At 48.6% G+C, this 12547-nt stretch overlaps 1 protein-coding gene across 6 annotated transcripts in view; it reads left to right on the top strand.

The window, feature by feature from the left end:
- Window positions 1-3406: 3406 nt before the first annotated feature.
- Window positions 3407-12547, top strand: part of CUNH1orf159 (chromosome unknown C1orf159 homolog) — a 22107-nt gene continuing 12966 nt past the window's right edge. For 2 of the 6 annotated variants that reach the window (XM_040645578.1, XM_040645583.1), the window contains exon 1: window positions 6614-6632. In XM_040645578.1, the coding sequence (XP_040501512.1) occupies window positions 6617-6632 (16 nt within the window). In that variant the 5' untranslated portion in view covers window positions 6614-6616. Of the gene's footprint in view, window positions 3479-6613; window positions 6633-12547 lie in introns of those variants that run through there. The other 4 variants (XM_040645579.1, XM_040645582.1, XM_040645581.1 and 1 more) reach the window with 4 other exon arrangements.

The raw sequence follows: 12547 nt of genomic DNA, 5'->3' as shown, positions 1-12547 counted from the left end.
TAAATGTATTTTTTGTTTTAGTCTAGAGAATTTTAACTTGATGGGCTCCTTAAGAGATGTCCTTATATACTTAACCTAATAAAATCTTGCATTCTTTCATCTTCTTGGCACCATCTAGCTCATGGGCTTACTGAGAATGTTCCAAGAACATCTCTCTTAGCCTTTTCTGGGCCACATGGGCCACCGACCATCAGAACATTTACCTGATGCAGACTTCGCCTCAGTGTTTCCTGGGTGCTCTCTCTGACAACAGCTTCACAGGTCTTGCTGGGCTCCCCCTGCCTGCCTCACACAAGTACAGAGGAGGGAGTGGTACTGGGAGGGGAGTGGGGGAGGGGGGAGGTGTGCACCACCAGCCTGGGGCAGCCCAGCCCCCACACTGGGGAGAAGAACTCCCCTAGTGCCTGAATGAGGGAGGAGACAGAAGATACTTGTACAGCAAGGTCTAGGCCATGACAGGACACATGGGGGACAAGAGACAGTCACCCAGGACCACAGGCAGAGGCCAGGGGGCGAAGGGCAGTTGTAAATTGACCTCCTCCTGGGCTCAGGCTCCCAAGGGATGCCCAAGAAGGCTGGGGAGAAGGCTTGAGTTGGGAGGTGGGGTCTGAATTTAGGGGATGAGCTGAGGGGGTGGGGGCAGGGAAACGGTCAGCCCTGAGCTTTCTCCTGCCATTCTTGGGAGCATGTGAGCAAAGGGAGCACCTGTGGGGACTAGCAGTAATGCGGGTGGGGGTGACTTCGTGATGGGGGCTCCTGCAGGTCAGGAACCAGCTGGCTGGTTGGGAGTCAGCCTGGCTTATAGCACAGCCCCTGCCAGGGTCCCTAAGACCAGTTCCTGCCCTCAGGATCCTGCCCTCAGAGCTCTAAGCCTTAGCTGGATCCTGGGTATGGCTCCCGTGTGGGACCCCCCCACACACACCTGCAGTGGCTTCCTGGAGGTGTGAGCCTAAAAGGGTTTAGGCCCTCCCCGGGCCTGATCTTGACCCCCAAGCCTGGAACCAATCAGAACCAGAATGGACAGAAAAGTGGAAGCCCGCCACCGGGCCTAGTAGGAACAGCCTGCAGTCACTTTCCCATGGCAGCCTCCCTGGCCAGCTCCATCAGCCCTTGGGGCTCTCATAGCAAGCCTGTGTCCTCCAGTCTCCCTGGAACACTGGCCTGCCCACCTGACAGCCAGGCCTGGGACACATCAACTCCTGCCACAGAGGCCCCTGGAGGGGCACCCTGGGTGGCACTCCCACTTTCCATTAAAGAAGCTCAGTGAATGCTGTCCTCCAAGAAAGAAGCACAAACGTGACACTCCCTCCCGTTTTCAATACTCTTCTTGGAAATATCCTTATACTGCAAGGCTGGCACTCTATTTCCATTGAAAACTCTGGACGTTCAAACTTGGGAAGGGTGTCCTCAGGTGCATGCCGAAGGGAAGAGAACCCCCAGGACTCAGGCACAGAGGCCAGCTGGGAGGAGGCCACATGGACATCCCAGAGTCAGGGAGCCCTGGGTGCCAGAGTCCAGTGACATCCATGCCCCAGCACACTTGCAACCCCTAACCCTAACCCACACTCACCTCTCACTCAGATGCCCCCAGGGAGGCTGACAGGCTCCAAACCCTTTTATTAACACACGAGAGAGTCTATTAAATAACTGAAAACCTGTGAATACTGCAGGATGCACACAACTGTTCTTTTTGTCCAAGGGCAGCTCAGAAGCAGAGCCTGAGACCACACTGTGGAAATTCCACCAGCCACAGTGTCATTCTGTTGGGACAAAGCCAGCCTAGGAGGCTAGACAGGTCAGTCATCTACATAGACCCCACGGACTTTGGAACTAATTGTGGGGAGCATTCACAGCCCCCTCCCCATCCATGAAGCCTCATGGCTGCAGGGGTAGTTTAGTGGGAAGTGTAACCCGTCTGACCGGCCCCACCAGCTCAGAGAAACCCCAGGTCACACCTGTCTCTTTCCCATCTATCCCTATTGATACGGAAGTGCCAGGTGCAGGTGGGACCTGAAAAGCCTGCGTAAGAGCCCATGCTGAAAACAGTCTGCTCAGGCGCCTCCTGGTGCCTGTGCTGGGCTATGGATGCCCTTCCTGGTTCAGGCCAGGGTCACAGAGCTCTCTGTTCACTTACAGGCCCTTGAGGAAAACCAGCCCCTCTTTATTCACGATGATACCGCCTTGAGGCACACCCAGTGTCCTTGCCTGTCTGCGGCACTCTGCGGGGCCAACCCATCATTAGGAAGGTATTTGCACGCAGGCTGGACATGCCAAGGGGAGTGGTCAGTCTGGCTCTCCTTTCTCCCGGAAGCTCTTTGGCACACCCCCTTCCCCGCTCCCCTCCCCTGCTCTGCACGCGCAAGAGGTGCTGAAAGGGCAGCCTTGCCATGGGCCAGGCACCGAGATACCCTATTTCATCCTGGCCCCGCCCTGCGAGAAAAGCTGCCCAACGTCCCCAAAGCGGCAGAGCCGGGTCCGCAAGGTGAGCCAAGAACAAAGACTCCGTCCTAGGGCTTCACACCCAGAATTCCACAAACAGCGAGCCTTTCAGAGGCCGGTCCCTTCGCGGCTCCTCGCGCTCCTCGCTGGGACCAGCGCTGGCCTCTTGTCCAGACAGCCCAGGGCACAGGGGTCTGAAAGGTCGCGAGGGGACGCCGAGGCCTGAGGTGGGCGTAGGTTTTCCAGCAGGTTCTTAGGAGACACGTTCTCGCCTACGCAGGGGTTTTTGCTTTGCCACGGTTGGCGGGCTTACTGTCCAGGCAAATCCTAAAATGGCCTCGTCCCGCCACGTAAGCTTGTCGTGTATGAGGTCACACCTGTTCTCACTTCCTCCCGTAAGACCGACAGGTAGCCCTCGCACCGCCTTAGCCACCGACGGGAGCCTTCTCTTCCCCTCCTAAAACCAATGGTATTTGATCAACGTCGTCGCCTTGGGGGCGGACTTGCGGTCTTCTTTTCCAGGCAGCCTCCGCTGAGGCGGACATGGGCCCAAGCCCCAGTTATCCGGGACTTCCTCCCGGGTAGCGCGCTGCCCGCTGACTCCCCGCTCGGATCCCGCGGACTCCGCGACGCTGGGAGCACGGCCTTTCCAGCGCTGCCACCTGCTGGCCGGCATCCCCGGGCTTCCCGGTCTCCTAGCAACGCCAAAGATGGCCGGCGCGCGTAGACTCCTGGGGGGTGTAGTTCTTCTCCTTCCCAGCTCGGTCTGGGAGCCTCCGCTATTAAGACGGAGGCGCCCTAGACTACACTTCCTAGGTTGCTCCGCGCGCGCCTCCCACGGCCTCGCGATAATCCTGTGCCGGAGCCCTTCTGGAGAGAGCGAGCTCTCGCGGTGACCGCCGGGAGTTGTAGTTTAAGGCTGGGAGTCGAGGGGCCTGGTACCGGCGTTGAGGTGGCAGAGAGACTACAAATCCCAGGGAGGGCGGCGCGACCGCCTGGAGGGCGGGGGGTACGAAAGAGGAACGCGAAGGGCGCCGAGGTGAGTGAGGGCCGGGGGCGGGAGCGCGGGCGGCACGGGCCGGGGGCGGACTGGGGGCGGACTGGGGGCGTGGGCAGGGGCGCGGGGGGGCGGCCTTGGGGCGCGGAAGACAGGGCCGGGCGGTCTCGGGCGCGGCGCGGGGCGCGGAGTCGGGACAAAGGTCCGCGGGGACCCGGCTCCCCTCGGGCTACCGAACCTCCCGCAGGTGCAGTCCGCTAAGAGAGCCCGTCGGTAGCTGGACTTAGGACCCCCCCCCCACGTCCCCGAAGTCGCGGAGCCCCAGGAGGCCTCGCCCTGAGGACCGAGGCCAGGCGGCGTGAAGTGGGAGGCCGCCGGATGCCCTGGAAGCCCTTTCCAGACTGGCGCTCTCCCTTGAGGTTGCCGGGTTATTAGTCCGTTTATCGCCATGAAATAGGCAAGGTTAGGTCGTAACGTAGGTTTTCAAGGAGTGTATTGTCACCATAACAATTTGACATATTAGTTCAAGTATAATTTAAGGCCAGGTCGTTTGGGTACATTTGGATATGGCTTTTCAAGGATTTCAAGGAATAGCATTTTGGCAAATACAGCTTCTCTCCCAAAAAACCGTTTTGTGATAATTCTTAACCGCGTCGTCCTATTAAATTCGGAGGTGTCATACTTAGCCCCGTTTTTTGTTTTGTGTTTTTCTTAGTACGACTACACTCTACGGAAAAGGCTGACTTTGGTCTTCGTCTTTCTCGTGGGTTTTCACCTGGGGGAGACCTGGAAGAGGTCCCAGTACAGGGTGGTCTAGGCGGCCTGGGCAGGGGAAGTTTAATAGACCACCTGGATTGTTCCAGTTCCCACTCCCAGCTAAGAGCCCCTGGATAGTATAGTCGTTTGTGTTCAGCCAGAATCTTAATGGCCACGTTGTTTTCAGAAGTTCCTAAAAGGAAATAAAATCTGAATTATTTAGAAAGTCTGTTTTCGTAGCACCTGCACACCCCCACCCCTGCTCTGGTGTATTCCTCCCCAAAGCAGAGGGAACAGATGCCTTGGGGGGTGATCACCTGAGTGGGCTGGTCCCCAGGCAGCACCCAGGACCCCAGAGGCACCTCCCAACCCTTCACTTACTCTTGTACTCCGGGGTAAGCTGTGATTTGTCATCTAACTCATCGGAAGATGACTTTAGTCACCATAGCACTGAGAGTTCCGCATCCCCAAGGCCAAGGGTACCTCTGAGTGGTTTCCCAACATGCAAACCTCTTGCGTAGGCTCCAGGGGGTGCACACCCCTGTCAGGTGTGCGGAGTCCACGTAATGGTGGGCAGTGGGTGCCATTCCTGGCATCTGCCGTACATGTCAGCTGCCTGGAATGTTTTCTTTCCTTCCAGTCAAGTTGTCGACAGCATTTATTTTCCATCACAGCATGAGATGGGATTTTCAGATCGAGAAGCATGTTCCTATTTTTTCCTGAGAGTCAGATTCCATGTCTCCTTCCTTTGCTTGCTGGGAAAATAACCAGCGGTACCTACTTTGATGAGGGATGTCCAGTGGGCTGTGTCGTGCTCCCGTCAGTACATCAGACCCGGAGCTGATGACCACCTGTCCCCCACTCTCCTGTCCAGCCACAGCTGCCTGAAGGCTGGGGGCCAGAGCTGCAGGGAGTAGTTGTGTGGTCACTAAGGCAAGGCTTCCGGCTGGAGGGCCTGTTTGCCAGGTTGTCCTGCCAGCACTAACCCTATTTACTGACCACACATAGTTTCCCCGGTTAACCTGACGCGCTACTTGTTTAGAATCAGAGCAACCTGGAGGCTTTATTTCTTCATTGAAACCAATTCTTCTAAGGAAAAATGAGTTGTGAGACCACATATAGTACAATTTAAGTTCTCACCAAATTTTTCATTACCACGTAGAAGTATTTTTACCCAGTTACTTGACTTTTTGGCTCCAATGCGATTTTCAAAGTGAATCACATGTATTCAGTTAGTTATCGACGTGTGATTCACAGGCAGTGAAATGCTTAGGTCCAGTTTGACCAATTGTGACAAATGCATCTAGCTGTGTCGCCTGCACACCTGTCATGATAGAAGACATTTCTGTCATCCCTGAAAGGGCCCTTGTGTTGTGGGTTGAGTGGTTGTGTCCCCCAAATGCGTATGTTGGAACCCGAACTCACAGTGTTTTGGTGTTTGGACGTGGAACCTTTGGGATGTGGTTATGGTTAGATGAGGTCATGCGGGTGGGCCGCATGGTGGCATTAGTGCCTTTATGAGGAGAGAGAGAAATCTGCTCACAGGCCCAGGGAAGCGCCGTGGAACACAGCAAGCAGGCACCCCCTTGCAAGCCGGGAAGGGCCCACACCAGACTCAGGGTCTCCGAAATCTCCCAGCACCTGGTCGTCTTGGCTTCAGACCCTGGGTGTTGCTGCGTTAGCGCTCCTGGGCTGTGCCACGGTGCGCTTATCAGTCCCGTGATGGCCCGTGGTGGGGTTTCTTGGGTTTGGCTTGTGTGACTAAAGAGGTTATGGACATTCTTGTACACATTTTCTGTGGGTGTGTTTTCCTTTCTCTTGGGAAAATCCCTGCGAGTGACCTTGCCTAATGGGCCTACTGAGCAGAGCAGTGTTTCATGGTGGCTTCAGTTTGCATTTCCTGGAGCTTAGTGGTGCTGAGCACTTTTCCACCTGCTTATCACATTCATACCTCTTTTCTGAAATGTCTGATCAAGTCTTTTGTCCTTTTTTAAAATTATCAAGTTGTAAAAGCCCTTTATATCTTCTGGATACACGGCTTGTCAGACATACTGCAAATATTATCCCCCATTCTTTGACTTGTTTATTCATTTTATTAATGGTATATTTTAAAAATTCACTTAGAAAATTTTGGAGTGGTTTTAGATTTACAGGAAAATGTTCAAGATAGCCAGTTTTCCCTCGTATCGACATTAGGTAACCACGGTGCATTTGTGGAAACTGAGAAACAGGAGTGCTATGTTCCTGTTGTCTACACCGCAGACTTGAGATTTCACTCGGTTCCCCAGCATCCCCGTCCAGGTCCCACACTGAATTGAGTGTCACAGCTCCTTTGTCTCCTCTGGGATGGGCTGGTGTCTCAGACTCTCTTACTTTTTCAGGACCGTGACCGTTTTGAGGAGGACTGCACAGGCGTTGTGTCGAATGTCCCTCATTTTGGGTTTGTCTGCTGCGTTTTCTGGTGGTTAGAGTGGGGTTGTGGGTTTGGGGGAGAACACCGCAGCGGTGAGGCGGCCCTCTCGTCACATGCTTTCAGGGGGTCGCTGGCGTCCGTAGGGCAGCATGGGGCACGTTGGCCTGGTCACCCGGTCCAGGCGGTGCCTGCCAGGTGTCTCCCCCCCCCCTCCTCTCTTGCCGGCCCGCCACGAAGCAAGGCAGCCCCCCTGCAGGGGGTGGGACGAGCCAGCACTGCGGGGCTTTGCTGCCCACAGTGTTGCAGCCATGGCCGTTGGGAGCAAGCGCTTTCATCGTTCGTGTTGGCGGCACTCTCTCACTTGCTGGTGCTCCCAGATGCTCCTCGTGTGCCTGCCTCAGCCCTAGAATCAGCCATTTCTCCCGGGAGCCCTGGTTTCTTTCGTGGAGGGGGTGTCGAGAAGCCCCTGCCTGAGGGCCTCCCGGTGGGCGGGGCTCGATGCCGTGCGTGTCCGTGATCTGTCTGTGTGTATCTGTAACCTGTGATCTGTAACATGCTTATTTGTAACCTTCCTGTCGGAACCTGGCTCCCACCATCCGCCATCCATTTTCTTTCTTTCTTTCTTTCTTTCTTTCTTTCTTTCTTTTCTTTCTTCTTTCTTTCTACTGAGGGAGAGAGTGGTGGGGGTAGAAGGCAGAGGGAGAGAGAAAATCCCAAGCAGGCTTCACAACCCACACGGGGCTTGATCCTAGTACTCTGAGATCACGACCTGAGCCGAAATCAAGAGTCGGATGCTTAACCAACTGTGCCCCCCAGGCGCCCCCCCCCATTTTCTTATCTGTCCAGCCCAGCCCCAGTGTGCACAGAAAGCAGTTTCAGAATTGTTCACCCACGTTCCATCCCCACAAGAAACAAAGTTACCGAGTAGAGGACAGTGTTTATGTGTAGTTCTTCTCATCTTTCGCCTCCCAGTCAAACTTCATTTTCCAGAGATGCTGAGGTCAGCTCCTTTTTTCCTGTCCCTTCAGTGTGTTGATGTCACACTTCTGACACAGTTAAAATCAGTGGTCTTAGTCGTGTTCCGTCTTGAGATCCCTGACACTCTGTTTAATTTTTTTGCACACATTGAACTGTATTCTCTGTGATGTATGCTTCTATGGGCTTTGACACATGCACAGTCTTGCGTCCACCATATGGTATATCTTGATGAGACGTTTTTGATATTGATAAAATCTAATTTGTGAATTGGTTTTCTTTTCCAGTTCATGCTTTCTGTGTCCTTGCCTAAGCAGGTCGTCAAGATAGTCTCCTTCATTTTCTTCTAGAAGCTTTATAGATTCGTTTTTGCGTTTAGCTTTACGATCCATCTCTAAGTTTTTCATGTAATCTGAGTGTAGGTCTAGTTTTATTCCATGTGAGTAGTCAGTTGTCTGGCACTATTTGTTGAAAAACTATTTTTCTCCATTAAATTGCTTTGGCATCTTGTCAAAAATCATCTGACTATGTTATTTCTGGATTCTCTGTTTTGTTACATCGATCTGTTTATACTTCCATCAGTCCAACTGTCATGTGACTTTATAAGTCTTCAAGTAAGGTCACGTAAATCCTCCATCTTCTTTTTAAAAACTGCCTTGGCTCTTCTAGGTTCTAAGCATTTTCTCGTAAATTTGAGAATCAGCTTGTGAAAAAAAGAATCGGCTTGTGTATTCCTCAAAACAAATGGCTTCTGTAATGTTGATTGGTGTTGTCTTAAGTATAAGATCATGTAGGGACAATTTACATCTTAATAATATTAAATTCTGTAATCCACTGGCATGAATTAATGGATATTTCCATTACATATAAAATGATGTATATAATATATGCCATTATGGTGTATCTTTTCCTTATTTAGATCTTGAATTTCAGCAGCGTTTTATAGTTTTCAGTATACAGGTCTTACATATTTTAAAATAAATTTATCCCCAGGACCTAGCAAATTATGTTTTTGAATGCCACTGTAAATATTTAAGTTTCATTTTCCGATTAATTGTTGCTAATGTATAGAGATAACCATTGATTTGTATATTGACTTTATATTCTTGGAACATTGCTAAGTTCACTCTTCCTGTAGATTTCTTAGGATTCTCCATGTAAATAGTCATGCCATCTGCACAGAAACAGTTTCTTGGTTTTCTCTCCTCACTGCATTGACTAAGCACCTGCAGACCACATTGAGTAGAAATGCTGAGATTGGATAGCCTTGATTTCTTCAGTCTTCAGGGGGAAATGTCCTATACTTCACTGCTAGTATGATGTTAGCTACAGCTTTTTATAGACATCTTTCTCAGGCTTGGTGTATTTCCTTCTAGTTTCAGTTTGCTGAGACTTTTTAACTTTCTTCAGAGGAATATAATCACATTTAGAGTCCCACAACATAACATTTGCAGCATATAGGATACAACCCAAAATTACCGACCGTATGAAGAACTACAATAATACGAGCCATTCTCCAGGGAAAAGACCGTCAATAGACACTAATTCTATTATGACCAGGTGTCGGATGGTCCAGCAAACACTTTGTTTTTCACATTTTTATTTGCATTCTACTTAGTGGACATACAGGCAGTACTGGTTTCCGGGGTAGACTTTGGTGGCGCATCACTGACACCCAGTGCTCATCGTGACAAGTGCCCCCTTAACCCCATCACCCATCTAGCCCCTCCCCCCACCTCCCTTCATCAACCTGTCTGTTCTCTATCATTAAGAATTTCTTATGGTTTGTTTCCCTCTCTTTTTTCCCCTCTCCCATATGTTTCTGTGTTTTGTTTCTTAGATTCCACGTGGGTGAAATCGTATGGCATTTGTCTTCCCTCTGACTGACTGACTTTCCTTAGCATAATACATTGTGGCTCCATCCATGTCATTGCGAGTGGCAAAATTTCATCCTTTTTGATGGCTGAGTAACACCCTATTGTATATATACACCACATCTTCTCTATCCATTCATCAGTCAATGGGTGTTGGGCTCTTTTCATAGTTTGTCCATTGATAATGCTGCTATAAATATCAGGGTGCATGTATCCCTTCAAATCTGTATTTTTGTTATGCTTTGGGTAAATAGTAGTGCAAATGCTGGATCATAGGGCAGTTCTATTTTTAATTTTTTTGAAAAAGATTTATTTATTTATTCAAGGGGGAGGGGCAGAGGGAGAGAGAGAATCTTAAGCAGACCCCCCCAGCATGAAGCCCAACACAGGGCTTGATCTCATGGCCCATGAGATCATGACCTGAGCCCAAACCACAAGTCGGATGCTTAGCCAACTGCACCACCCAGGCCTCCCTCTATTTTTAACTTTTTGAGGAACCTCCATGCTGTTTTCCACAGTGGCTGCACCAGTTTGCATTCCCACCAAAGTGCAAGAGTGTTCCCCTTTCTCTACATCCTCGCTAACACCTGTTGTTTCTTGCGGTGTTAACTTTAGCCATTCTGACAGGTGTGAGGTGGTATCTCGTTGTGGTTCTGGTCTGTATCTCCCTGATGATGAGTGATGTGGAACATCTTTTCAAGTGTCTGTTGGCATCTGGATGTCTTCTTTGGAAAAATGTCTATTCATGTTTTCTGCCCATTTCCTAACTGGATTATTGTTTTTGGGGTGTTGAGTTTGATAAGTTCTTTATAGATTTTGGTCAAACAAACACTTTAAAGCAGACTTAATAACTACATTCAGTAAAGTAAAGGATAATATACTCATCATGAACAAAAATATAGGAAATCTCTGTAAGGAAATAGGATACACACACACACACACACACACACACACTTCACACACACTTTTAATGAGCCAAATGGAAATTTAAGAACTGAAAAATACAGCATCTGAAATGAAAACTTTATTGAATGGTCATAGTAGAATGAGATTGACAGGAAATAGTTGATGACATCAAAGATAGATAGAACTCATCTAGTCTGAAGGAAAAAGGGGGGTTGATTGGGGGAAATGTCTAACACATGGGTAATTATAGACTCCAGAGGGAGAGGAGAGACACATAGTGGGGCAGAAGAAATAGATGAAGAAACAATGACTAAAACCTTTCCAAATTTAGTGAAAGACATACAGGATAAATATGAACAAAGTCACATTTAGACGCATCATTTTCAGATTACTGAAAACTCAAGCTTAACTTTGAAAATCTTGAAAGCAGAGAAAAGCAACAGATCACGTACAGTACGGCTTCATAAAGACTGTGAATCAGGTGAGAGGCGAGTGGGACTGCACCCTAAAATACTAAAAGAATTCTCTAACCTCCAAGAGTGAATGTTAGATACAAGTATTTTCAGGGAACGAGAAACTGATAAAATGTGTTGCCATCAAGTGTGCACTGCTAAAAATGCTAAAGGAGTTTTTGTAGACTGAAGGTAAGTACCAAAGTGAAATTCAGATCTTAGGAATGAGTGACGAACATCAAGGACAGTAAGTAACTGGGGAAATGTTTTCTTTCAAGTACGTATGTTTTAAAAAATTAAAACATTTCCTGTGTATGTAATGTATGCAGATGTAGTAGGCATGACAATTGTAGCACAAAGAATGGTGACGGGTACACAAACCTATAGGGTTTAGTAGAAGCAGTGCCGTGTTCTAAGTAGTCTGTGAAAAAGAGGGTGTGTATTGCAGTCTCTAGAGCAAAGTTATAAAAATATGCAAAGAAGTATAACCAAAGAACCAAAATAGGGTTGAAAGGGAATTTCTAAAATACTCAAATAGGGGCACCTGGGTGGCGCAGTCGTTAAGCGTCTGCCTTCAACTCAGGGCGTGATCCCAGGGTTCTGGGATCGAGCCCCACATCGGGCTCCTCCGCTGGGACCCTGCTTCTTCCTCTCCCACTCCCCCTGCTGTGTTCCCTCTCTCACTGGCTGTCTCTCTGTCTGTCAAAGAAATAAATAAAATCTTTTAAAAAATGCTCAAATCATATAAAAGAAAGCAGGAAAGAGAGAACAGAGGATAAAACACCAGAGAGACCAGAAGAAAACAAAATAGTAGCTCTATTTGGACACCACAGTGTCCTGGTACATTTGCCAAAGCCCATATATACAACATCAAGAGTGACCATAGTGTAAATATGAACTTTGGGTGACAGCGATGTGTCAGTATAGGGTCATTGATTATAACAAATGTACAGGATGTTGATGGAGGCTCTGCTTGTGTAGTGGGGGGGGGGGTATGGAAACTCTTACTTCCTGCTCAGTTTTGCTGTGAACCTGAAACTGCTCTAAAAATATTTTGTAGATTATGGGCACCTGGGTGGCTCAGTCGGTTGAGTGTCCGACTTGGTTTCAGCTCAGGTCATGATCTCAGGGTTCTGGGATGAAGCCCGGAGTTGGGCTCCATGCTCAGTGGGGAGTCTGCTTGAAGATTCTCTCCCTCTCCCTCTGCCCCTCCCCCAGTGCTTGCTCACTCACTCTCAAGTAAATAAATAAATCTTTAAAGAATATAAAAATATTTTATATATTAAGACAAAACAAAACAGATGGACTAGTAGAAAACAAGTAATAAAATGGTAGACCTAAGTCTAACCATAGTGATAATTACATTAAATGTTAATGGACTAAACTCTCCAATTAAAAGAGATGTCACAATGGATAGATAAGCAAGACCTACTACATACTGTGTATAGGAGATTCACTTTCAATATAAAAAACACAGGTTGAAAATAAGATATATAGATGCAAAATATATCCATAGATCTAAGATCTATCTATCCATGTGTCTGTCTTGCAAACAGTGAACATAAGAAGATTAGAATGGCTGTATTTGTATCAGATAAAATAGATTTCAGGAGGTCGAGTATTACCAAAGATAAAGGGGAAATGTCTAATGATAAAAGGGTCATTTCATCAAGAAGACATATCAATTATAAATGTGTCTAATAACAGAGCATCAAAATAAATGAAGCAAAATGGA

The sequence above is a fragment of the Ursus maritimus genome, unplaced genomic scaffold (genome assembly GCF_017311325.1).
Source record: "Ursus maritimus isolate PB19 unplaced genomic scaffold, ASM1731132v1 scaffold_32, whole genome shotgun sequence".
Taxonomy (NCBI): domain Eukaryota; kingdom Metazoa; phylum Chordata; class Mammalia; order Carnivora; family Ursidae; genus Ursus; species Ursus maritimus.
This window is presented reverse-complemented; position numbering and strand designations above follow the sequence as displayed.